Raw genomic sequence first — 26210 nt, forward strand, 5'->3', positions numbered from 1 at the left:
TTAAGGGAACGGACAATGGACTCTGGCAAGGCTGCCACTGACTTAGAGATCGTACGGGGAGTTTGGTTCAGACAGGGTTTGCTCGCAAGGCGTCAAGAATTTTGGGATGTGAGCTTTGCTCCGGCTCATGATTACCTAGGTCCACAAAGGTATACTTAGCTAGGTACTTACCTACTTAATTACCGCCAATTGACTCATTGACTGCCCTGCTAGTAGGGAATGATGTCCTTGCAAACCAACCAAACTACAACTGGGACCGGGTTGCAAGGAACCAGAGCAACCTTCCGTGTATGCGTTAGGTAATGTGTCGTGTGAAATTGAGCCCGTATGTCAAAGGGGAGTGAGATTGGTCCGTAGGTGATGAGGAATAAAGATACCGACAAGTAGGAAGAAAATAGTAAAGCAATAGAAAAGAAGCAGCGAGTCCCCTAAAGCTTCAAGTTCTCGGATACGGTATCTTAGGAGCGCTGGTCGCTAGCAGCTATCGTACCAGTGGAAGTTCCCTCCTAAATTCAAATTCAGCCTCGCCCACTTCGACCCGAGTTTGGATATCGTCTCCCTGCGGCCATCCCCGGTTTGTTCCGGCCTCACTTTGATCTTACTTCAACCTCGACGGCGTTTAGTCCCCGGATAGCCTGAGGTGACTCCTAGACAATTCTCAGTTTGTCGAGGGGTAATAATCGTATGAAAATGTGGTGGATAAGGTGTAAGGAATTATAGGGGGATGGTAAGTAGAGGCAGTTACAACTCTTAATACTGTGAAATTGTGAGGTGTGAGTGAGGTTGGCAGTTGAAACGGAATGCCTTGCATATACCGCATCCGGCTTAGCTTGACTCTCTTCAAACAGCCAGAGCCGGGTGAGCCAACCACGTGCTGGCAATGTTGGTAAGTGGGAATATTATTAGCGTTAACGTTACAGTGGCGCCCTGCGTTTTGGTGGCGGGAGCGGGAAGGCGGAATGTCCAAGCTCCAAGCTTCCCCAGATCTGCAGAGCCGCAACACCAACTTCAATTGCCGTCGCGGTTGCGGGGCGCCTTTGTTCGCTCTTCATCGCACCTCTCCTGCGCGCTTTCGGGCGGGCGTGATTCAGACAAGAGCATCGCTCTTCTACCGACCCTGGTAGCTGCTATGGCAACGATAACGATAACCCATGCGAACGCGATCTAGCGGCTCCACAACCGACAAGCCCACCGAACGACCGACCGCGATTTCGTGCCTTCCCGCGTCAAAGAAAAAAAAGCTCCTTTTGCATTGCAGCGGGTGCGATTCCCATCAGCGGAGCCGCAATTGCTGACACTGGGAGGAACACTTCAGCAGCTGCTATCCAACTAGTCTATTGGGTAAAGACACCTTTGACATTTAATTTCTTTCTACTCTTGAGATTTGTCGCGGCGTGCGAAAGGTAGAAACAAACTGTCTTGGTCTCCTATGGTGTTGATACGGTTATTGTTTGCCATTGGGTTGGAAGTTTTCCATTGTGCGTATGGCAGCTGTGCCATTGTTGCTCTTGCCCGCTTGGGCGGCATCGTGGTCGCACCTTCCTCGCAACACCCATAGTCTTCCCTCTTCGCTTTTATCTGCCCCACGCTGTGCCTTCCTTTCTACCACCCCGCCGCGACTTGGTTTTACCCCTCCCCGCGAACTTCGCAAGGCAGTCGCGACCCTTTCTTCTTCTTTCCTCAAACTCCAACAAAGCACACCACCGTCCTCAGGAAACTGAGGAAGCAACGACTGACGATGCCTGCCAAAGCACCAACGCCGCGCACCACGCGCAATAGCCGTGGCTTGCGCCAAAGCCCCGGCGTTTCGTCGGCCGACTTGTGCCTGGGCGATTCCGCCCGAGTTTCTCGCCGTCGCGGCAACCGTGGTACCCCCACCACCACCAATTTGTAAGTCGAGCAACTGAGTCGCCGATTCTACATCCAAGATCGTGTGAAAGCGCCCCGAAGGGCGGTTTAAGAACTGTCACTAACGCTGTCCTTAGCAAGCTTGCCCTCGAGGCCGCCGCCGACCCCGCGACTCCAACACCTGGTGCGCGGTTCGCCCAACCGACCCCCCACCCGGCCCATACTCTCGCCCTTGAGGCGATTCCGGAGGAGCAGTCACAACCAACGACTCCCACCCCAACGGCCCGGCCGCCAGTTTTCCCTCCGCCAATCTCTCTCCCACTGACAACCCCATACATTCCCACCTCGCCGCCGAGAACATCACCCCTCGAGCACCCGCGGGTCACCGCGATCAGAAGCACACCCACAAGGACCCCGAGGAGGGCCGCCTCCCCAAGAACTCCCGTCCGGCGCACCCGGTACTTCACTAGATATATCGACGTAACTCCGTTGCAACCCATCGCGCCCGCCCCGAAAAGCCCCGGCAGTGAAACCCGCCCTTTTAAGCAACGGCGTAACGAAGAAGGCGAGGAGAAGTTTGCGAGGGAGCTGTGGATCGCAATCCGGAACGATCGTTACATGAAAGAGTGCTGGTGCGGCCCGCCTAATATTTACAACTCGCGAGAGGAGGCAGAAGTCGCGACCGGCCACCTGCGCTTTTACATCGTCGGCTCCGAGCAGAAAAACCTGCGCGTCCTCCAGAAGAAGGACGATTCTAACTGGCACTGCATTTGTGGGAACAACAACTACCACGCAGTCTACAAAAACTTTCTCAATTCCAACGGAAAACGCCCAGCGGAAGACACTGAGATCGACCTGACCGCGCAAATCCAAGACTCAAACAGCGATAAGAGTGCTCGAAGCATCGACCGAGTTGTACCTGCGCCGATTGGCTCGGCCCGGCACGAGGAGGAGCACTCACTGGCCCTCAAAATCGCCCAAGCAGAGGCCCAAACATTCCCTCAATCGATGTGGGGCAAAGCCTGCGGCATACTAAGCCGTACCGTCGCGACAATGAGCAGCCCCATCGCGGCCATTTACGACACCCTCCAAAAACATTTCTGCGGCGATGCCTACGAGACCCTCGACACCCGCCGGAGAGACGCTGACAGTGACACTATTGTTGTCAAAAGACTGAAACGACAAGCTCCGGTCTTACCCACGGAACAATCCCCTTCTGAGAATGGAGACGATGGGTTTGACGACCTTGTGTGGCCCGACTTCCCCACCGATCACATCGGTTCAGAAGATATCCAAGACATCTTCTATTTCATCGGAAACCAATTCCAAGATGTCCAGACGGGCAAGCTTATCTACGGCTCCTCAGTTGCGGATATAAAAAGGCAAGCTCCGGACACCGCGGACTGCCGAGCCAGTATCGCGATTTTCAAGTACCAGGAACTGAGGCACGGGCCGGTACTGCCCGGAGAACCCGCCATCAAGAAAAAAGAGAAGTGGATGGAAACGGTCCAAGCCTATCACGACAGCTTGAAAGAGTGCCTCCGTCTCATTCAGGAGATCTACTGCGTCGGCGGCATTCTTGAAGGCCTCAAGAACAGATATGCCGCGCCACCGCGCCGCCTGCCATTGCGGGATATCCATTACAGAAGAGAAGCATTGCTCACGGCAAAGTTTTTGGGTTTCCTGCGGTCACTTGACATCGTGCGGGACATCTCCGATAGCAGCTACGAGACCATCAGCAAGATGATTGTAGATGTTAATGCCATCCACAAGTCAGAAATGCTGCCCAGCTTCGTTGCGCTGAGGCCCGAGGATCCCATCGAAAATATGCCGGGCTTCTTCCCAGAGGACAAGGTTTCGGCCATGGAGGAGATTCCCGCCGACGAATTCGAGTGCGAAGTCCTATACGAGCGCAGATTCCCGGACCCAGAGCCGTCCGGCGAGGAAGTGCCAAGCAGACCTGGCGACTACAAAATGGTGCTAGAGCCCAAGGGGATCCTCAAGCCGTCGAAGGTGAAGGATGCCCCGGCCTCGCCCAAGTACGTTGCAACCCCCGAGAAGCACAGGAAGCTCTCCTTCATCAACCCGGTTTCCCTGTTTATCCCTCCCGCACACATTCCAACCAAGGTTATGGCACCACACGAGGCGGATCGTTTTTTGAAGGCGAAGTTGGAGGCAGAAGTCCTTCGCGATGAGCACTCAACCCGCGTATTTGACGCTCTCAAGACAGTCTCTCGGCCGCAAAATGACGGGCCAATCCGCCCCAAAGACAAGTGGAGTCTGGAGGAGCTTGAGAAGGACGACCAAGAGATGGGGCTGACTTACTATGCTCATAAGTACGATGGTTTCCTGAATGACCTCCGTGATGATTTGGAGAAGCGGGTCGAGGCAGACGCGGAAGAACGCGCGAAGCCGACGGCCAGGCTCGCTCCGCAGCGACACATGGTGCAGATCCCGCTTCCGCCCTTACCATCCACTCCCGCAAGGCGTCGACAAGCGGCCCATCTTCTTGAGAATGATACCGGTAGCCCGGCAGGTTCCAGTCCCGGAGTCAATCCTCTGCGCACTAAAACGGAGGTGTCCCAACCTAAGCCTGCCGAACAGAAACGTTCCCTTACCTTGGATGAGTTCTTCGCAGAAGATGATGATGGTTTGGCAATCTCCATCGCAAAATTCGAGCAGCTGCAGATTGATCGACAAATCCGAGATGAATTTGAGATTGGGATCCGTCGAGACGCCGAAGAGAAGCGGAAGCGTGAGGAAGAGGAGGCCCGTCGTGAGGAACAGCGCCGACTCGAAGAAGAGCGTCGACGGCAAGAAGAGGAGCGTCGCCGTGAGCAAGAAGCCCAGAGACAGAGGGAGGCCGAGGAATTCGCTGCGCTCACCGGCTTGAGGCAACCCACTCGCCCTCTTATTGTACCCTTGTCCGACGACTGGAACTGCAAAGTCGTCAACGCCGCGAGAGCGCATCCAACTACCGAACTCGTCAAAACCCTCGAGGGCCAGCCGCTTACCAGGCGCGACTTTGAAGAGAAGCTCCTTCCGCCGACCGCGTGGCTCAACGATAACGTTATCATCGGCTCAATCCTGCATATTGCGGATTATATCAACAAAGCGAACGGCGCGACAGATCAAGAACCCAAGTGTGCCGCCTTTACATCCTACTTTTGGCCGCGTGTCCTCTCCCATGGCCCAAGTGCCTGCGGCCGCCTCTTGCGGAAAGCCGGTGTTCGCAAAGCGAACTTCCTTGACATTGACACGGTTCTAATCCCCATTTGCGCGCACTCCCACTGGACCTTGGCTGTGATCCGTCCCGGCAAAAGGACCGTCGCGCACATCGACTCGATGCGTGGGGGTAGCGGCCACAGTGATGTCAAGGCCAAGCTGCTCGAGCTAGTGGCCTTTATCCTCGAGGACCAATTCGTCGAGGCCGACTGGCGCGCTATTGACTACGAAGCCCCGCTTCAAACCAACGGCTGGGACTGCGGTGTTTTTACCATTACGAACGCCATGTGCATGGCCATGGGCCTGAACCCGAAATTTTCGTACACCGAGAGCGAACTGACGCTGCAGCGGAGGCGGCTGGCCGCGATGCTACTCAACGAAGGCTTCAAAGGCGAGTTCAGCCTCGATGGGCTCTGAGTGGGGAATGACACTTTCCTCTTCACTCTCGCGGACCAAACGAACCGAGATTGAAAGAGCCTCTAAGCGAACCGCAAGCCAGAGGTCCCCCGAGCGCGTCGCAGACAAGCAGCGCCAGATTCCAGAACCTACTTCCATCTAGAGAAGGACGACGTATCGACATACCTACAGATGACGTCTTCACGACTACAACTATTCATGACCTCTCTCAACGCTCAAATCACCTTTCAAGGGAGCGAAGCGCGATCTCCACCACTGGGAGACTTGCTCCAACGGGGCACAATGATGGAAAGTTTCAGCTCTAGCCACGCTTTGCTCCTTGCCCGATCATCATTCCGAACCAGCGACGGGCGGCGCTGCATTTGGAAACCGACACTTCATTATAACATCAGAAGGCTAGAACGATAACTCATCGCCGAGTCCTGGACATACGACTCCTTTATAACCACGTTCGCATCTAAAATCGACCACGGCTACATCACACCTCAAAACTCACTTACCCACACTTCAAAATACGACATTCTCGAAAACAAAACATGAGACAGCGACTTTTTCTCACACAGTCGTGTCCGGTGTAATATTCACATTCCATTTCAGATCATACGGCTTCATGGCAACGAGCGGGCGGCGTTCAAACATCGGGGAATTGGGGGTTGCATTCTCGGCGCGCTTTCACATCAAATTTAGTCATGGGGCTTCACTCGGAAAGAGAAAGGGGCGGCAAAACGGTGCGGGCGGCAGGTTGGCTTTATGGAGCACATTTCCCATGGTGTTTTGCGGGCGCACTACTTTGGGCATTACTTCTGTTGCTGGCTGCCTAGCTAGCCGGATTTGAGCATGCATGGATGGTATCCATGGCGGGTTTGGCGAGGAGTGAGGTGGGAGGTCCGGGGGTGATGTTTGCCAACGGGCGGCCTGGCCTAGCCAGGTTGACGGGAGGGATAGAGACATGAACTGAGTACCGGTCTCGTCATGTATGTTTGGTTGATTTGGTTCTCTCATATGGGTCGGCTGGGTGGCTTCAGATCTTTTTATTTTCGGGGCGTTTCTTTCTCATACGGCCTATTGTGGGCTTGTTGATACCCCTGGTGGCGAACCAGTGTTTGGGTTTTTTTGGGGGGCTCTGATTGAGCTGGTTGGGCTGGATGGATGAATGAGGCTACTGCCCTTGATATCTGGTGCTTTTTTGGGACTTTGTTGAGTTGAAAGATAGAGGAATACAGCAGGTTGGCTGATACCACCTGGTTACTGTTACTATGATGATGGGTGCTGCTGTGCGACGGGAGTTTAGGTAAGAGAGGGTAAAGGTAAAGACAAAAGCTGAGACCTGGTCATGCGGTTTGGCGAAAAGTGACATCGACAGGACCGTCACCTTCTTCTCACCTCAACCATCTCGACAATCCATCTGACTCTTAAAATGGATACCTAACTTAACACTCTCTAACTCCAAGTGTAGGTGCTGCCGAAACCATCCACGAGAAAAACAAAAGGAAAGCTATTCGGAAACCAAGTCTATTTTTTATTATCCGGTTTCCTTCACCTCTGCTTTTTCTTGGTTGCTTTTACCCCCCTCGCCTTTCTCAATATCTATATTTTACTTGTCTCTTTTCTTGATTCCTTTTAAACTTTCAAGTCCAGCTTATTTTGGCCAGAGTGTGCTCTAGTTACACCAACACATCTCCCCAACAGCGTCCACATCATTCCCTCTTCTCTAGGTAGCTAGGCAACTAGGTGGCCTTGATCCTCCCTCCCCATCGCACGCAGCCGCAGCCACCATCATCATCACTCGCCACACACATTACCTAACATGACACACGCAACAGACACAGTGACACACCAACAAGGCCGCACCCACGCAGAACCGAAACGGCGCTATCGCACGTGGTCAGCCGTGTCTGATCCGATCCCTACCCCCCTCCCCCTTTCCCCTCTTCAGGCCACGATCGTCCGCCGTTACGCAAAGGCAAGGCAAAGGCAAAGAAAGGCTCAAGCTTGCCGATCTGTGGCGGCGTGTGCCGAAAGGGGAAGGGACTTGGAAAGGGAAACGTGGGGTTTGGTGTTCTGCGGGCGGACGCCTCGGGAGTTGCTGCTTAGGGTGCTTGGGTCGATGGAACATGGGACATGGAATATGGGATAGTTTATGGGAGATGGCCCGCTGCTTGGTTCGTTCGTGAGTTTGTTTGGTCGTTTGAGGGCCGATCGACGCGGCGAGTTGCTTGTTGGGGGAAGGCCGTGGTTACATTGTTGCCCCCCTCCCCCCCCCGTCTGCCATGCGGTTTGGGCCGCGTCTTGCTGGGTCTGACGTTTACAAAGTTCGAGGCCCTGCGTTTGGATTGTGTCCCACTGCCGGTTTGGGAGTTTGGGTTTTGAGGTCGTTGAGTATTCCCTGGGATGTGAATAAGGAAGTATTGGGCTAACTCGGGTCTGAGGGGCTGTGGCCGCGGAGCACTCTCCTTCTCGGGGTGTTGTGTGTTCACCTGAGGGACGCATGGTTGGAGATGGTCGCGTCGGTCCCTCTCACCGTCCGAAGAAGGCTCTTTGGAACGATGAAACCGACAACTGAGCTCGCTGTCGCCCCTGAACTCGAAGACCGTGAGGGGTGTCGACCGAGTCGGTTTCGGCTGCGAGCATCAACACCGTTTTGGTAATCTCAATTGGTGGATAAAAGGGCCAGGGGGACAGCAGAACCAGAAGATGGGGCGAATGGTCCTCCCGATCCCTTATGGTAGGGGTCAAAGCCCAGCTGGCCCAGGGCCCATCTTCGGGTTGACCCTGTCGACGGGTCATTTTGAGCAAGAGACGCGGATCCGGTTCATCAAGAAGCACCCTGAGGCGGAGAAGGATCCCATGGGCATCGGAGGGAGGGATTTTACCATGGAACGCGTGCCAATAAACACCGCCTCTCTCGTGTACGACGGGGAGATGGAAAAGGAGGTCAACAAACCCCTGGACACCGCCTGGCGATGGAGGTTCTCTTGCCCCGGTGTATGAAGCGGTGTGGTCAGCATTCGACGAAATACGATAATACGATGAGACGGTGAGAGTGTTGATGCCAGCGGCCCATGTCTTTTACATAGCTACACCGAATTTCATCATCTCATCATGGAGGAGGACAGCGTTTCTCAACGCCCTGGCGTCATCACGACTAGACAACCCCGGGACCTGCATGGAGTGATCGAGTGATCGCCAGCGTCTTTACGGGGCTCAACAGCACCGTTTCATTCGCAATGAAATGCCCCAGTCGGCACATCACGACGGATCTCCATACTCGTCCATAAGACCCAGTCATGGTCAAAGTCTATGTCACATCGCGCCCTGGCCGAGTCCGACGAAATTCCCTTCTTCAGGTCCCATGCTTGCCATGCTGGTTAATACCGAGGCATCGCAGGCCTTATCTCAACTCTTAACTCCTCATAAAGCACTATGGCCGCTTGATTTGTCACCAAACCTCAGTCTCGGAGAACGACAATCGGCCTAGTAAAGAACCCACGGTCCTTTCCCTCGACATCGGGAATGACCCTGACCAATGCAACGCGACGGCGCCACTCGGGGATTCAGCATTGATTCAGATACTTGGTACGATGCATACCAAGTAGGAAGTGTAGTTGCAGCCGTCCACAATAGCAACCACCCACGTGTCGCATCAACCTGCTTGCCCGCTTGCCCGTCTGCCGTCCCTCGAGCCGCGCCAACCCAAGACATCCAAGACACCCAGCCGCTCGGTGCAGTGCCCACTTAGAGGAGTGGTCTGTTCGCGGCGATGGCACCGCTCCCCCACGAAGAGACCCCCCTTTCCCCCCTACCCACTACCCTCCCCCACCCCTTAACCAAGAACGACGAAGAACAAGAACACAATCGAAGAACCTTGTTCCGGCCCCGGTCTCGGACACGGCGAAACCCCGGATGTTGAGAATGCGGACCCCGTTCTGGAAAAGATCCAGTCAGTCGCGTGTTCCCCTTGCTTTGATCCGTTTTCCCAGCGTCGCAGTGAACCAACAAGACGCAGACGGACAACAACCACGCGCGCGCCGGCCCCGGATGAACATCGGCGATGGGAAGAAATGACCCCCAAATCAACCAACACTTCCGCAGTTGGCTAAATTCCCATGTCGCCTGTCAATCTCGTAGTATGCTGCCACCACCGTCGTCTGCTGGGTCCGGCTCAAAACAAAGCCCAACAACCCAAACATCCCCCCCCTGTCTCCTCCCCAGAGAGCAGAAAAACGTAGCCGACGTCGTCCCCGCCCACATCCCGTCCCAACAACGGCAACCCCCAAAAACGGGCACAAACAAACGGGGGTTAATCCATCCTCCCCCCCACGCCCCGTCAGTCTCAGATTGACGAGCGGCGGCGGTCGCGGATCCCACCCTGCTCCCCCCCTCCCCCTGGCCCCCCCCCCAGCCCAGCCCTTGGTTTTTTTTTTCTCCGCTCTTCTCTGCTGAGAGTGCCCTCTCCAACGCTCCACCACCACTTTTTTATCCCCGTTTGGTTTGGTTGAGGTGGAGCAGCTTGGTCGGGGCTAGGTCGCATTCAATTTCGTTCGCCTCGGCAAGTCCCATGGGGGATCTGCCTGCCAGGAGGTTTTAGTGTGGTTATGGGATGTATGTATGTGGTTTAGTGCCGGTGCCGGTGCCAGTGTCAGTGGTGCTGCTGCCCTGCTACTCTGGACGGAGACTTTGCCGGGCGCTGTGAGTGGCTCGGATAACTCCTTTTGCTGAACGCTTCTTGGACTTGGACCGGAAAGGAAAAACTACGGAATCAGGGAATGATAGTTACGCGACTACTGTATTACTTACTGTATGGATCATGATCATGTGGCAGCAGCAGTGGTGCAGCAAGAGAACAAAGTACGTAACCATTATGCTTTACAACCCACAACGTTTCGTTTCCCTCGGTCGGTTTGAGCACTCTTTCTGGACTGCCAGATGACCTTCGTTTTTCATGCCTCTCCACATTTGTTGAAGTCGGACCTTCTTGCCCATGGGGCTGCCAGCCTGCCAGCCTTCTAGTGCCCGGGGTGAGGGGGGGGGCAAGAACGCGATCTTCGCGAACGGCGGGGATAAGGGAGGATCGAGTTCGGTGACAAGCACTGCCCCGGCAAGGGCAGCGCGGTTTGCCCCGGGTATTTTGGCCTGTGTCCACATGGTCTGGTGGAGTGAGAGGGCCACTCACTGATAAGACCGAGGGCGGTCTGATGAGAAGAGAATGTTTTCCTGTTGCTCGGTGAAGGGGCAATAACTGGGCGACTGGACGAACGGTCAACCCCGGCCGCCACCGTTTATTTGTTTGCTCGCTCATGAAGCATGACCAGAAGAGGGAAGCTATGGGTAGCGGCAACAGCAGCCTTCACGGCCACATCGCGGCGGCGGCCTTGAATAGCCGCATCACCAAGCCGAAGACGGCATCTGATTGGGTCTATTAGGCAATAGTCGTGCAACTCAAACCATGAAAGGCGGCGTTTTAGGCTTGCAGGCTCCACCAGGGAGGTTGTTAGCTGTGTTAGCTGTGTGAACTTGTGAACTGGTTAGCGGATTGCGCAGGCGTGGCAGGCGTCGCTGTCCACAGTTAGTTAGTGGGCGGCAATGTGGGCCAACTGAAAACTGAAAGACCACGTGCGGTGCGGCTCAAGGGCGTTTGGTTGGGGAAAATCTCATCAGGATCTTTGCAACAAAGTTGGAAAAGGAAGGAACGGTGGTCGGCCCGGTGGGGTCCATGGCATGGTGGCCAAAGGGGATCTCCGTGAAGCTCGGCTTGAACCGAAAAACCCAAGCATACCTAGGCCGTTGTGTTCAGATGCACATCCTTTTTCGTCCTCGCTCCCTCGCTCCCAACGGCAAGGAGCGGGATCAACCTTGAAAGATTTTGACCAACTGTCCTGCTTCCGATCTTCCTTGGCTCGGAGCTGAGAAAAGAGCAAACGGGCGCCAAAAGAAGGCAACGAGGCCAGATCCTTTCAGCTGGCACGCCTCGTTTCGCCGTGGCGCGAAGTGGATAAACTCGGTCAGCCCATTAATAACGAGGTGGTACTTTTCCCACCAACACAACGACCTTTGGCGCTTGGCGAGTGGAGTTGACAGGTCACCTTGACGGAAAATATTCTCGGAGAGAGGGCATGTGCTGGCATCAATGAAACGACGAGACTTTTTCCAGAATTTGGCCGATGCAGGCAATTTCTGCGCGAAGGCGTCCATGGCGTCCACAGCGTCCACGGCATCCCCGTTCGGACGAGAAGAAAACAAACGAAAACGCACGAATTTGTGGGTCGGAACAAAGAAAAGTGTTTGTTTTGGTGGTTTTGTCGCATGTCATCCATCAGTCGTTTAATTTTATTTTTTTCTAGAAATCTGATGGAAGACTGCTCGCCCACTCGCGCCTCCTGCCCAGTCTGGTCCCTCGGGCGCGGCATCTCCGTCGCAAAGTTGCAACGTACCATGAGACGGAATCTTCCACAAGACCATGCACGAAGATTCGCGGCATCGGGCGCTGCCCTGGAACCCGCGCTGCAGGACGGCACAGCATGCAACCACACAACTTTCCGCGCTTGGCCCACGCAAGCACCCGCGGAAGGAAGGCTTCTAGAAGCCTTCTCCTGCAGATTGAGAGCTTCTTCCGCCTTACCCGATCTGGATGGTGACAGCGATATCTCATGCAATGACCAGAAGGATGACAGGGTAGTTGGAAGGAGGGAAGAGTGCTCGGCGGGATCGATTTGTGATGATCGAAGATGGCATGCTGAAGCGAGACCCGCTTCGCTCCGCTGTCTTTGGTTCCTCTGCAGTTGCGCCGCACGCTGGCAGATGTGGCGAACCACACAACCGCGGTGTTGGGAGAGAGTTATGATGTGTTTGTGTGTGTTCATAACGGTGTACGGAGTAATAATGCATGTAGGGTGGCCGATCATCCTTTCATCGCGATCGGGAGTTGTGGTCATCATGGAATGTTCTCTGCAGATGCCCGATCGGGCTCTCACGACCTGCCGTCATCCGCCTCTCCCCCGCCCTATTGCTGCAATTCTCCGTATGCAGTAGTTATACACTGTGTGCAGTTGCCTGTTGTCCCATTGAGCCATTTCTAACGAGGCATACGTCGCTTACCGGAGCAGTCGGCCCTGCGAGCCCTGCTGAGCCCGCCCAACGGCGTGGCAAAGGAGCAAACAGGCGCGCCTTTCGCTAGGATGATGCCGTCCCGCGCAAAATTTAAACCCCGGGTGGCGACTGTGATAGGTGCTGTGGCTCTGTGGGCATGTTTTTCTCTTTTTCAGCCAAGGGTCACCCGCTGACCTCCTGTGCCTCCCTCTTGCGTGGTACTATGTGGCCGGAGCCCGCGTCGTGGACCCGGTCGGTCGGTCGCCGCCGCAATTGTTTGGACAGGAGGTGCGGCTTGTTTCCGTCCTGGTCTGTTTTGAGTCCGGTAGGTTACGGGATCCCTACTATGTACTCGGGCTGTCGCCATTGGCACAGCGGCACAATACCAACCGTCTTTGTTGGCCACCGTTATGACCAAAGAATCGGGCGGTTATCTGATGACGTCTGGTCGGAGGGTTATATCCACCTCCCGGGAATGCACCAGCCAAGACATAACTAACCTCCTAACCTTATCTTTCTTTGTTTAGTCACCTAGTTAGTTAATGCGTAAAATGACGAATGACGCGAGATGGGCACTCGCCCGGCTCTGACTGCCGGCTCCGATGGCGGCCTCGAGTTGTCTCACTTTGCGGTCTTAGGCTTGAAGATGACATGGGCGGGCTGCTCCGTGCGTTGAATCGATGTCCAGCAGAAGCCCCCCGAAAGAATGCGGGCCGGAGATTAAGTACGTAACAGATCCCTCGGCCTGGAATGGTGGCGTTCCGCTTCTTTCACTTCTCCCGAGGCATATTTGCGCGCACACAGTCTTCAACAGTGAATGCTCAGCTTACTCTGTAGTAACGAGCATATTCGTATGGCGTGGCGTCGCCATGAGCCGAACGGAAGTTGCCCAAAGTGGAACTCGCCGGACGAGTGGGCGGTTGAAGTGGTGTGTCCCTTGTTAATCAGAGTTCAACGGTACGCCCGTGATTCCGGGGTGCTCCCGGCGCCTTCTAGGGTCCGAAGATTGCCAACCACGGCGGCTCCGGGCCTGCCTGGGTTACACAAAACGGCCGAAACATGACGGGTAAACATAACTAATTAGTTAAAAGCCAAAACGCCATGAAGGTCTTTCACAATTGCCTCTCAGCCTCGCAGCCTCGAACAGGGTTTATACTCGTTAGCTTTCGGACGGCAGCCGGAATGGCGATCAGGGCGGCCTGATCTCCCATACCCACGTTTCGCACCGCGGCTGCGACCGATGGCCACGGCCTGGTTGGCCCAAGTCTAGTTATTCGTATGTAACCAGAAGCAAAGGCACGGGGCCGGAGTGGAATCATTCAATCTTCTGGAACGTTGGAAGAAACTTCAAGACTCTGGGGAATGTGCTCCCACCCAGCGCGCTGGACTGGGAATTGCTCTGTCTCATTTATCGCATCGGAGACCGTGTGGAAAGGTAACAGAACGAACGGTCAAAGCCGCAGTCCCATTCTTTCGGGTTCCGTTCCAGCGACCCCGGTTTTTGTGCGAGCTGGTTCCGTTCTCGACCATGGGTCTCGCCAAGTGCTGCTCTGATTGGCGTGGGGTTGCAAGCAAACTGCCGAGGAGTTGGACGTGTGACAGGGAACTGCAGCCATCGGTGGTCCATGCGTTACGTATCCGGAAACCTGAAAGTGGACAGTTCGATGATTTCGGCCGCCTGGTTGTTCGGCTCTTCCACCGTTTGTGGTGTATTTTTCCCTCCGTTTTTGGGGTGGCGTACGAATACTTTCAGTATTTTTCTCGCCGAGGGCGGTGATGCGGTCAACCGCCACACGTGCTCACCACTCTGGGCACTTGGCTTCTGGATTTGCACCTCTTGGGCCGGATGCACGAGTCGTGCTGCAGGGACGAACTGAAGCCAAATGTGGAGAGGGCGGATCCGATCCCTGCCGGTTCGGCGTGCTCGGCCAGGGTCCTTGCCAAGGGGGGCCCGAGCAACCAAGCCATGTGGAGCGCACATAGCTATCCGTCAGCCGAAGCCAGCACCAAGACCATTTTGGACAAGTTCGGTCGCAGCGGTTTTCAGAAAGAGCCGCGCCTTGCGGACAGGCCGTGCGTTCGTGCCGAGCTTGGTAATTGATGAATCAATCGTCAGAACGAACATGTCAGCGTTGTGCTGGGAGCTCCATCCTGTTCAGCGACGACGACGACCGCTCGAATGTGATGAATCACCCAGGCGAAAAAAAACCAGACGAAAACCGCAAAAGCGCCTGGCGAAACAAGCGCAAACGGTGGAGAGGCTGGAGAAGTCTCGAATATTCTCTCCACCGCCATCGTCGTGTGACGTAAAATTCCGGACACAGCCGCCTGTCGAACGTGTCACGCCATGCCCACGCCATCTTGATGGTTGATGGTTGATAGTTGATTGCGAAAATAACTAAGCAATTCATAAATGATCTGACGCGGGTGTAGCAGATGGTGCAGGATGACGCGTGCGTTGTAGGTACTCCGTAATTACTGTGTATTTCGATGTCGGCTCTCGTGTCGTGGAAAAGGCGATGGAATCGCGAGCTGGGCCGCATTTGCGCTGCATGGCGTGTGGAAGTATTGATCGGAGCAGTTGCTCAGTGACACATCGCCAATCAATTCCGTCGTGCGATCGCCATGCGAAGGGACGTCGAACGATGACCGCAGCCAAGGCAGCACTGATTGGGCCGCACAACATGGGACGCAATCCAACCATGGATGAAGTAGGCTTCTAGAAGCCTACCCTGCGGTACTGGATGGGATGGGGCGTTCAATGGGTCAGGGCGCCCCACCCGACTCTCGGCGCACCTCCGTGTTCTTCATTTCCTCCGCCCGAAAAACATCCAGGGATGTGTGTGCCACCACGCGCGCCAGGGATGGCGAGCCTGCCAGCACGGCTCCACGGCTCCACGGCCAGCACCCAAAGGATGCGCCAGAGGCTTCTCACCGTCGCCAAATTTTCCTGTCCAGGCCTCCCCGTCGCGCTAACCCGCGTAGATGGGCATGACAGGGCAAATATGGGATGCGATCAGTCTCTTTCCCTGTTAGCTTGTGGAGTCGCTCAACTCCGTTTTTCTTCTTTTCCATGGTGGCCGACTTGGCCACTAGGTCGCCGAACGACCTGGATCGTGGCCGGCTAGCTGCTTCGTACCCGGACCGCTGGGTGAATTACTCGTGAGCGGTCTGCTTGGATGGCTTGGCTGCTTTGGTGGGAATGACAAGGCAATAGGCGAAAACTAGGGCACTCGGCGGTGGAGGAGTCGCCAGTAACGAGTTAAACTGGTGTCGGGTGTCGTTGACGAGACCCTCTAAAAAAACGCTGGATCCATCTTGGCCGTCCACGGGTGTCAATGGGTCGTCACGTTGTGTTGCCGTTTTGCTCCCGGTCCAGGGGTCTGGCAGAATAAACCCGTGCTGGGCACATGGGGCTGTCGCTCTTACCCAGGCTCGTCAGGGTATTATTCCCGTACCTCCCCGGCACCTTCCCAATCCCTGTCCGCCCTGCCCCTCCCCCCGGGCGTCCTGCTCCCTTCGTCGAACCTTCTAAAAGACAGCCTGCCGCGTGCCGTGCTTTGTCCGATTTCCCTTTTGATCTCCTTTCTCCCCAAACCCCCTCCCAAACCACCAATCCAAAGCGTCCGACCTCCCGCTCCTCCATCTCGCCTCTCAACCGAACAGTCGGGTCGACTCCTCTTTGACGGACCAACTGCTCCTTTCTCGCCATCCCGAGCCCGATCCCGCCGCCCACGCCTACAATTGTTCGCCTGACGTCTTTGAAAGTACCCTGGCGCGTGGCCCCTCCAGATCGTAAATCGACAAATACCCGTTATCACCCCGCCCGGATTTTGCTGTTGCTGGCGAGTCATTACGGTCCGGTCCTTTGTGTGCTTGTGTGTGCGCTCCAGGACACCGAATCGCCGTTTACACCATTGATTCTTCCCGCATCTCCACCCACACCTTTTGGGTACTTGAGCTCGAAGCCGATTCGATACCAGGCCCAATCTGCGCTACTTGAAGGTCGTTAACTGTGCACCCGCGGCCTGTTTCAGAGAGGAGTACCACAGACAGGTAGCCTAGGCTTCTGGATTTCTCTGTTGCATCTAGCTCGCTCTATAGTTTCACCATCGGGAACCGGCAGCACCCGTTGCGTGACATTCACGGCCCCCGACACACGATTCCCGACGACACGGCGACTGGATCCTGGCCGGAAACCACCTAGATCCCCCCATTACGCTTGCTGCACTTGCCCGATAATCGGTCGAGGTAATTGGCTAGCCTGTGACCGGTATTTGCTTGTGGACAGAGGTAGAGGTTGCTTGCATTGCACCGAGTGAGCTGCGGCGCAATTCGACGCGGTCTGTCCTGCAAATCGCTGCAGTCCGAGCAAACGACTTACTGGTGGCGACCCCGCCATCATGCTGAATCGGGAGGAATGAAGAGAAGGAAGATTCCGTCACATCAGTTCACACGACACTACATTTACGTTTACTCCGACAGCTAGGCTCGGCTCAGTGGCTGCTTGCTGGCTTTTCGGAGACCCGCGGGCAGGATGCGCAGGGCGCAGCATCGAGGGTATTCACCAACCCGAATGTCCCCGAGACCGCTTTCGAGAGAATCATCAGCGCAACCGTCATCTGTCCTCGAGGATTGCGACGGCGACTCGATCATGTCCACATCACGCCCCCCAAGCCTGGCTCTCATGCCTCCTTCCTCGGCATGCTCGAACCCGGCCTCGCCCCCATCGTTGAGGGACATACTCACCAATATCGCACCCCCGCCCTACACGCTGGGTGCCTTCACAGCTTTCTTGTCACAGAACCACTGCATGGAGACGCTCGAGTTCACCATGGACGCTGATCGTTATAGTACGGCGTACTTTAACTTCCTGATGGAGCAGGCAGCCGGGTTGCCAGATGGAATGGACCACGTTTGCTCCCTGTGGCAGAAGATCATCAACGCTTACATACTACCCTACGGCCTCCGGGAAGTCAACCTTCCGTCGCATGTCCGAGACCGCCTACTTTCACTACGCTGTACGCCGGCCCCACCTCACCCCTCGGAGCTGGACGAAGCCGTGAGGATTGTGTATGAGCTCATGAACGACTCGGTGTTGGGCCCCTTCATCGCTTCAGTGGCACCGCAGCACGACTGGTCTGGCGAGCACGATCCCAGACACACGCGGTCACGGCTCCGCATTCCTAAGGATTCATCTTCGAGCCTGGACGATTCGAGCCGGTCGCCAAAGATCAGTTTTTTACCCATGCTCAATATGCCTTGGACTAGCGAGCCTAAGAGCTCCGCCTCGTCGTCTAGCGAGTCCGCCGACCGTGCACTCACCGACGGCACCGCAAACACGCCCTCCCCAGTTATGAACGAGCCCATGACACCACCTACTACACCACCAGTCTCGGACTGGGAGTTCAACACCTCACCGGGCGGTCTCCACAAGTCCACCAGCTTACACAGTAGCAGCTGGAAGAAGGTGGGCGCAAAGCTTGGCCTCAACAGGATGGGCCGCAGTAAGCGCGGCCACAGCTCGAGCGCCACTTCCGCCCCGGTTGACGTTGACGTTCCAACGCGCGACCCCGACCACGCCAGACGGAAGACCAACCCCTTATAGGGGTCACAGGTCATGCCGATCCCTGACGACTCCGTCACAACCTCCCCCGATTGTGCCCAGCCGGCAGCGCTCGAGGCGCTCGCCGACGACGACAAAGCACTGACCGAAAAGCGATCGTTCCGCATGTCGGGCGATTGGGAGGAACCGCACCCGGGGCAGCGCTACGCGATCACCGTCGTGGGGAGCGCGCGCCCGGGTGTTGCTGCCAACACTAACGGAGTCGGCAAGGCCGGCATGGCCGCAAAAGCTTACTCACCATATCCCACCCGCGGGTGGGCCGTAGGAAACCGGCGGTTCGCGCCCCCGAGGATGCGGACACCGGCACTACGACCTCTAAAGATCCCCCAGGACAACGCGAGACTGTCCACCTACACGACGAACAGCATCAGCACGCCCACCAGCACGTCGCATATGCTCCCCCGTGCCCCGGCGACGCAAAAAGCGCCAGTCGCCAGCCCGCTATGCTGCCCATTGCTGGGCAGGGTCAACAGCAAGACGGCCTCCAGACCAGGAACTCCCATATCTCCAGCGCCAGCCTACGACCACGAGTCCATCCGTCTTTCCATGACGGATTTCTCGGGGTTCCTCGAACCTGGCCTCACCACCGTCACCACCTCTAGCACCGATGCTTGTTCCTTCATGTCGATCGACCCCACACCGACGACAGCGACAATGACGGAGAAACAGATGCTGCCCGAGAACGCCGGCGTCCGCCTAGACCCAGACCCGGACCCGTACGGCTGGGACGCGGAGCTCGAGAAGCGCGTCACTGTGCCGCCCGCTGCTGTTGTGGGCTTGGGCCTGGGCGGCATAGATGTCGACGACGGTTCCGGGTACTGTCCTGTGATCCAGTACCGCCGCGCAGGCGGTGGGAGGAAGACCCTGCTGCAGCGGGTCTTGAGTTTTGGGCCTTCCGGCCTGAATGGTAATCAATAATCACCAATATCCGGCAGGGGAGGAGGAGGCGCGGCTCACTGACGTTGCCGGGCCTCATCATCTCCTGTCTTGTTCTTTTAACGATTTCTATTCTGTTTTTCTATGTCTCTTGATTCATGGTTGGCGGGTTGTTTGCTCAGTTGGGCGGTGCGCTGTGGTGGAAATACCCTGTCGTATGTCGATCTATTTTATGGTCTTGTCTTGTCTACTTGGGCTCTGGCACTGTTTGGTTTAGACCGGTTTGGTTGGGGTTGGTCGGCGGGTGGTCGGGAGCCCACGCATCCTTGCACCCTCTCTCTCTCTCTCTCTTCTACGGATGATGATTTCTTTATGTGGCATGGCAAGCATGAGACGGCGGATGGGCAGGCGGCTGGGCGGTGTAATGTGTTTTTGGTTTGTTTTCTCCCATTTGTTGGGTTCTTGTGTTTATGCGGTGGTGGGGTTGGGTGTTGGGGGTGGTGTGTACATACACGTTGTGGTGAAAAGCAAAGCAAGCATGGCGTTCTGGGTGGCAGAGGTGCCGGCTGATCAAGGCGATCGAGGGAGAAGGCATGCATGCATATACATACATACACATACATACATACGCTGAGGGCATTCAATGAATTGATTGCTCACCTCTACTCTACTGCGTTTTTTAGACTTGAATTGTGAGCATGGTGATTTGATGCTGTGGTTAACTCCGTGGTGTGGTCGGGCGACAGTCCACCTTGATGCTTCAGCCCATGGACTCGGCTCGTGAGCTTTGTTGGTGGTAAGTGAACGTTTGAAGGTCCATTTCACCCGCTATGCTAACGGATTAATCACCATTACCCAGACAATCTCCGTAGCCATCACAACTTCCCTCCGTCGAAACGGTGATCTCGGTCTGACCGACACTTGAGCCTCCCCCTTCACCTTCCTGATTACTTTCATCCGAGACCCCCCCATCCGATATTCGATCGATCGCCCTTCCAGCCCATTCCACAAAAGAGCCGAACCCCCCCCCCAAGCCACCATGACTATACCCTCAGCCGCTCTCACCGGCCCTCACCCAGTCCGAGACCCCCCGTCGGCGAGAAAAAAAGCATCCTCTTTGTTTATCCCAGTCATCCCCAACTAGAACTTCCCGCCTTCGGTAAGCCTTGGTAAGCAAAACGCCACCTTTTTTGCCTGACCTTGGCTTCCTTTGCCTTGCTTGGCCTGACCTTGGCCTGGTCCTGCCGTGTTTCTTTGTCGGTGTCGTGGCTCGAGCCGAGCGCCCCCCCTGCCCTGTCCTGTCCTGACCCGGCGAGGTGGGAACTTGATCGGCTGGTATTGCTTGCGTGTCTCACTTTCGCTTTTAGGGTTTTGCGGATCATCCTCCCGCCTCCCTCCCTCCCACCCCCACTCCTGTTCCGACTTGGATGGTTGGGGTGCGGGATGGGTTCTGCGGTGCTGTGCTGGGGGGTGTTGGTTTCGGCGGGTTAGGGGAGTCGGCGGGTTGGCGGGTTGGCGAGTTGGGTGTGTTTGTTGTTGATGGAGGCGAGATGGTTATCTCGCTGTGGCGATGGGGCAACGGGACAATGGGGGAGGAGTGGGGATGGGATGGGGCTGGGGGATTTGTTGTGGGATTGGCTGGGATTGCGTATGCATGGTGTGTATGGCGCCTTGCTGCCTACCTACCTGCCTGCCTGCCTTGAGTAGTCACTCATCACCGAGTCCGTTTTGCTGTTAGGTTAGTCATGAAGCCTACATGTTACGTGGTTAGGTAGCGTCAGCTTCCGGTTCACCTGTGCTTTACGGTTGGGGCATGTCGGTAGGCAGCCGAGTGCGCGACCTTGTACGGGGTGTAGACAAGTCTCATAACTTTCAAGAGCTGTTGCATCTCAAAATGAAAGGATGGAAGGGAGCGTAATCTGTCTCTGCTACCTTGTTGCCGCATTACCTGCCATCATTGCCATGATCGGAACAGGAAAAGCTGAGTAATGGCGAAGTCAAGTATCAAGAGCCTTTTGAGTACCTAGTTCATATGGACGGGGGAGCGCGAATAGCTCGGGTCCAGAGTCAGAGTACTAGCGTATCTATCAAACTAAGTTATGAACACTGTGACCTTGCTACTACGCAGGTTAGTTACACTTGGATTTAAAGGCTGGTTTCAACCACCGACCCGCAACTTTTACCATCTCTTTTGATGCCAAACAAACTGGTGGGTGATCCAGCGATCTGAATTACAGAAACAGGAACCCGTATCGTTGGGAATAAAATTAGTAGTGGGACTACGACCTCTACAGGAGCCAACATGATATGGCGGCAGAAACAAGATAGAGTGTCATGTTGTTGGGGGTAACATCGTCGGCGTCGTCGGCGCCAACACTTGCTAGCAACTGTCTGCTTGACGGTTCTTCACGGCAAATCTGTTTATTACAGACGAAATAAGATTGAGCTTTGGTCAGCTTGATAAACCAACCGTAGCCGACTATTGCCTGTAATAACTGTTTCTCCGAACGGATAACCGCCTGAAGTTGTCAACAACGCGTTCCTTCCCATACCCATCACCCATCATCCACTTTCTTTCACCTCATCATCGCAAGCCATCGTCGGCATCAAATTTCCGCGTCAACTCCTTGCGGGCTAAAATGGCTGACATCGTACAATGGCCAGAGAGCAATATCGCCAGCGCGGTACGTATTGTACATACATTCATGATCCATAGAGAGTGCCATGACTGACGATGGACTAATAGCGCACGATGGCCCACGTTCCCACCAGCCTCCTCGATCTCCCCAGCGAGCTTCGAAATATGATTTATGACCTCGTATTGTTGAGCGAAGATCCCATAAAGCCTTGGATCCCTCGCCCTGAACGACAAAGCCACTCAGTCAGGCTGCTCCGCGCGAGCCAGCGCATTCATATCGAAGCCAGTTCAGTTTCCTATGGCCGGAATTGCTTCGACCTCACTGCTGCTAGGGATTGGCCCCACCGCTTGTATTACTTCTTCAAAAAGATTGGGGCCAACAATGTGGGCTATATTCGGCATATTCTGGTCGCGTTCCCGCGGCTCGGGTTCCCGCTGCACCGGCCGTTCCTCTATCCAGATATTGGAGCTGTCACCTTGAAAGACAATAGGGCTATCGCAATCATCCAGAAGAACTGCGTTAACTTGAGCGCGATTACGACGTCCTTGGGTACCACGTTCATTGAGCACAAACTTAACGACTTGGGCCACGACGGCGTCGTTGTGAAGGCGTTGGAACTGGTCAACACCTCCTTCAGAGCGATCCCGTCTCTACGAGATATCATCGTGAAGATTCACCCCGATGGTCTAAGTGATAGCATCAAAGCAGTTGTGGAGAGCTGTGGTTGGACGCTTAACATTACGGAACCCATGGGGGTATGGGCAGACTGGGGTATGAGCCCTGATAAGTTGGATGAAGATGGTGTTTTGTGGGGGGATCATTTTGGCCTTGGTCCACCCTGGGGATATGCCGAGTCTGATGACTGCGCTGAGTATGACGACAGCACCGAGTATGGCTACATCTAGAGGAGAGCGGACAACGGAAGATGTTACAAATACCAAGGGCCTGTTGGCCCCTTGAAGAAGCGAAAAGCTCGCGGTTTTTTTTTCATGATCTTCGCACTTTCTACTTGGTGGCACAAAATAATGCCGTCCATACACGATGCACACAATCAAGAATCACTGCCTCCTGGCTAAAGTCAAAGAATATCCATTACAACTACCATTGCAATAATACAACGTACAGAAAGAAGCGCAGAAAACACATGCAGCCAACCATGCCCATCTAGACACAAAACGCCGCAACCATGCCCACTGACTTTTCGACCGCCCCTTCAACCAATCTCACGCCTCCAAATCAACCGGCGGCTTGTCATGCCGCGAGTACATGCGGTACTCCAGCGACGACTTCCAGTCGATCTTGCCCTGCTCAATCTGCTTGCGGGTGACCGAGAGCATCGGTTGGGGCAGGCCCATGGATTCGAGGAACGTTACGGCTAGAGATAAACCCGTTAGCGATTACATCCCAGTAGTCAAGATGAGTAATTAAAAAAACAAAACATACTCTGCTTCCACTCAACATCCTGCCTCTTCCGATCCCAGCCCAGCTCCTGCGACATGATATCAATAATCTTCGGCAGAGCCTCAAGAGCAGCCTGGGCGTTGAGGAAGGCGAGCCTGGTGCGGCGGGCGAGGACGTCGACGGCGGTCTGGGCGTACTCGTGGCGGACGGCGTAGCGGACCTCGCCGTCGACAAAGGGGTACAGCTGGGAGATGCGCTCGCCGCGGGCGGGGAAGCGCTTGTCGGTGGCGCGGCACAGCGCCGCCACCGTCCAGGCCCGGTCGCCGTAGCTCTCGGTCAGGTGCTTGGCCACCTCGGTCTCGACGCCAAAGTGCTGGATGAGGTGGATGAAGAGCGTGCGGCTGAAGCCGTGCGCGCCGATGAGCCGCACGCGGTGTGTCTGGCACGAGCCGTCGAGGTCTGCGCCGTCGTCGACGTTCTCCGTGCCGCTAACACGCGGGGCGTTGATGACGGGCTTGGTCTGGAGGCCGAAGGCCTGCACGGCGGCGTCGACGCACTCCTCGGCCATCTGCCGGTAGGTGGTCCACTTGCCGCCCGCACAGGTGAGGAGGCCGGAGTCGGAGATGTCGACTAGGTGGTTGCGGACTAGCGATTCGGTGTTTTTGGCCTTGGGGTCTTTGACGAGCGGGCGCAGGCCGCACCAGGCGGCGAGGACATCCCCGCGGCGGACGTTGATGTCAGGGGAGAGGTAGTGGCTGACCTCGTTGAGGATCCACTGAATCGATTTCTCATCCGGGAGCGGGTTGTTAGACACCTCTGCGGGGTCGTCGGTGGTGCCTGCGATCGTGTTGCCCTGCCAGGGTAGGAAGAAAATAACCCTCCCATCGGATGTTGCCGGGTCTATCAGGCCCATCTTGCCGGGGCAGTAGTAGCCGGGGAGGATGATGTGTACACCAGACGCGGGGGCGACGATCTCCTTGCCATTCGGGTCATCCATCTTTCTGATGCCGTCCGTGAAGGGGCCGGTGCAATTGATGATGCACTTGGCCTTGATATTGAAGTTGTCCGTCCGTTTGCCATCCCTCTCGGCGATGTTGTCCTTGACGGTGGCACCGCAGAGTTTGCCCTTGTCGTCCTTCAAGAGCCCGGTAACCTCCATATGATTCACGACCGTGGCGCCGTACAGGGCCGCTGTCATAGCAAGCGACACATTCATCCTCGAGTCGTTGTGCGCCCCGTCGTAGTACACCAGCGCACCCACAAGATCGGTCTGCTTGACCATGGGGAATGCGTCGATGGCCTTGCTCTTGGTCAGGAAGTATGAACTCTCAATGCCTTCGCTACCGGCAAGGAAGTCGTAGAACTTGGTGCCGGCCCAGTAGTATGGTACTTTCCACCAGCGGTCGAGCGGCAGCATGATCGGGAGCCAGCTGCTCAGATGCGGCGCCGTCTGCAAGAAGTACGTGCGCTCTTTTAGGGCCTCCTTCACGAGCTCATACTGCGAGTAGTCCAGGTTCCAGACGGCCTTCTCGAGGTAGCGCACGCCGCCGTGGACGAGCTTGGTGCTCTTGCTGCTGGTGCCGCAGCTGAAGTCGCCCCGCTCGACCACGGCGACCTTGAGCCCACGGGTTGCAGCGTCGAGGGCGACCCCTGAGCCTGTTGCGCCCGCGCCAATGACTAGGATGTCATACTCTTCCTCGGTGTTCCCAGCGCTGCTCCGCTTGAGGTCGGCGATCTGCTCGAGGCGCGACTTCACGCGGGGGAACCGGGGCAGCTTGAAGGTGCCGTCGGCGCCAAAGATAGGGGGAGGCACCACGGGGCCTTCGTAGCCGGGGATGTTTCGGGGTCGGTACACGTAATAGAGGGCACCGGCCGCCGTACCGGCGACGGCGAGGGGCGGTATCAACCGCCTTACTTTCGCGAACCTCGACATTGGCGACTTGATGCGAAACTGGAGGAGGAGGGATTTAGGAGGCGGCGACGTGCGTTGGGCCGGTCTATATTGACTCGGAGGATGCGTGGGTGGATTGCGACCACTCCACTAATGACGCAACCGTCACGACGTGCGGCGGAGTTGGGGTTGAGTTGCTTGTTTCCAGGGCCAGACCTGAAACTCCTGATATCAGTTTGCGAGTCATTGGGTTAGATGATAAAAAAGCCTGCCTTACCTGGAAAAATACCTCTCCTTTTTGCGCCTCGATTCACCACACAAAGCGCCCCTGGACGCCGTATCGCGACCCTCGGCGCGGGGGATGGAGATGGTCTGGACTGGACGGTTGCAGATCAGCGGGTACAAGTCAGTTTGAAGAGGATCAGGTGGCCGGTTGCTCTCCGCAAAACAATGAAAACGGACAATCAAATGCTTTGATAGCAGAAAATTCAGTCTGGCGCGTGCATAACCACGGCTTTACCTCGCGGTATTGCAGAGGAGGGAAAGGAGCTGGCAGTTGAAGCCATGGTGAGATGTTTTGTCCGAAGCCGGGGTTGCAGTTGTGAGAGCCGAAGCTTGTGTGCTTGTGTAAGGGTTCTGACGGTGTCCCGCGCTAGCATCCATGGCTCAGCATGGGAAACCATCTCAAGGCCCGGGCACCACCAATGGCCAGTGTACTGGAAGCTCCTGCAGCCAATGCGCCGGCAAAATTGGGGCACGTTGCCCCGCTGCAAGGCTTCGAATTACGATATTGATTTTCCGCCAATGGGAGGCATGGTGCCGGACAACAGCGGCAGACTCAAAGGAACTGCAGGCGGGGCTGTATTCATAGGAGTCGGGTTAATGCCAACCGGGGCTTCGAAGCCACATGTGGTTGATGGCCTTATTTGGACAGGGAAGGCTAGTTATTTGAAATCAAATATTGCTCGACTACCATCTCTGAGAGCCACGAGACCGTATCCACCACTCCCTGCTGCGACCGTTGAAGTGCGCTTGTGTGCCAGAGCGGCAGCAAGGATACACCTCGGAGAGTTCAAAGCTGTTGACGGAGTTCCATGACAGCTCCCCGGATTCCGATTGCGCAGTTGCCGGGCTAGGAGCTCTCCGGAGGCTTCGGTCGAATACGCCCCAGAATGAGTAGCGTCAATTATAGACTTAATTC

General features: G+C 55.9%; 6 protein-coding genes across 6 annotated transcripts; 5 read left to right on the forward strand and 1 right to left on the reverse strand.

The window, feature by feature from the left end:
- Positions 1–1738: 1738 nt before the first annotated feature.
- Positions 1739–5576, forward strand: F5144DRAFT_656810 (uncharacterized protein; the record flags this gene model as incomplete). The annotated part of the gene is made up of 2 exons (XM_066793170.1): positions 1739–1890; positions 1986–5576. The coding sequence occupies 2 exons, from the start codon at positions 1739–1741 to the stop codon at positions 5488–5490; spliced, it is 3657 nt and encodes a 1218-aa protein (XP_066639671.1). The 3' UTR covers positions 5491–5576.
- An 8755-nt stretch (positions 5577–14331) lies between these two features.
- Positions 14332–15096, forward strand: F5144DRAFT_346622 (uncharacterized protein). The gene has a single exon (XM_066784263.1). It carries the CDS (start codon positions 14460–14462, stop codon positions 14946–14948), a length of 489 nt encoding a protein of 162 aa, XP_066639672.1. The 5' UTR covers positions 14332–14459; the 3' UTR covers positions 14949–15096.
- A 2017-nt stretch (positions 15097–17113) lies between these two features.
- F5144DRAFT_595203 (uncharacterized protein) lies at positions 17114–19120 on the forward strand (the record flags this gene model as incomplete). Its single annotated transcript, XM_066790670.1, has 2 exons — positions 17114–18046; positions 18185–19120. The coding sequence occupies 2 exons, from the start codon at positions 17114–17116 to the stop codon at positions 19118–19120; spliced, it is 1869 nt and encodes a 622-aa protein (XP_066639673.1).
- Positions 19014–19763, forward strand: F5144DRAFT_346681 (uncharacterized protein). The gene is made up of 2 exons (XM_066784264.1): positions 19014–19489; positions 19574–19763. The coding sequence occupies exons 1-2, from the start codon at positions 19223–19225 to the stop codon at positions 19646–19648; spliced, it is 342 nt and encodes a 113-aa protein (XP_066639674.1). The 5' UTR covers positions 19014–19222; the 3' UTR covers positions 19649–19763.
- A 1954-nt stretch (positions 19764–21717) lies between these two features.
- Positions 21718–22674, forward strand: F5144DRAFT_656848 (uncharacterized protein; the record flags this gene model as incomplete). The annotated part of the gene is made up of 2 exons (XM_066793171.1): positions 21718–21762; positions 21825–22674. 2 exons carry the CDS (start codon positions 21718–21720, stop codon positions 22620–22622), a joined length of 843 nt encoding a protein of 280 aa, XP_066639675.1. The 3' UTR covers positions 22623–22674.
- A 266-nt stretch (positions 22675–22940) lies between these two features.
- On the reverse strand, positions 22941–25575 carry F5144DRAFT_605480 (glycerol-3-phosphate dehydrogenase; the record flags this gene model as incomplete). The annotated part of the gene is made up of 4 exons (XM_066791430.1): positions 22941–23092; positions 23161–25115; positions 25287–25386; positions 25530–25575. 4 exons carry the CDS (start codon positions 25573–25575, stop codon positions 22941–22943), a joined length of 2253 nt encoding a protein of 750 aa, XP_066639676.1.
- Between the last annotated feature and the right edge of the window lie 635 nt (positions 25576–26210).

This window comes from Chaetomium tenue, assembly GCF_020726465.1.
Source record: "Chaetomium tenue strain MPI-SDFR-AT-0079 chromosome Unknown F5144scaffold_6, whole genome shotgun sequence".
In the NCBI taxonomy this organism is placed as follows: domain Eukaryota; kingdom Fungi; phylum Ascomycota; class Sordariomycetes; order Sordariales; family Chaetomiaceae; genus Chaetomium; species Chaetomium tenue.

What these genes read in the sequence shown, in the direction of transcription:
- F5144DRAFT_346681 (XM_066784264.1), top strand. Translation starts at nt 19,223, where the DNA reads ATGTCTCTTGATTCATGGTTGGCGGGTTGTTTGCTCAGTTGGGCGGTG. An exon ending in AGACGGCGGATGGGCAGGCG is followed by an intron (nt 19,490 to 19,573) that starts GCTGGGCGGTGT and finishes GTTGGGTGTTGG; the next exon opens with GGGTGGTGTGTACATACACG.
- F5144DRAFT_346622 (XM_066784263.1), top strand. Translation starts at nt 14,460, where the DNA reads ATGTGGAGAGGGCGGATCCGATCCCTGCCGGTTCGGCGTGCTCGGCCA.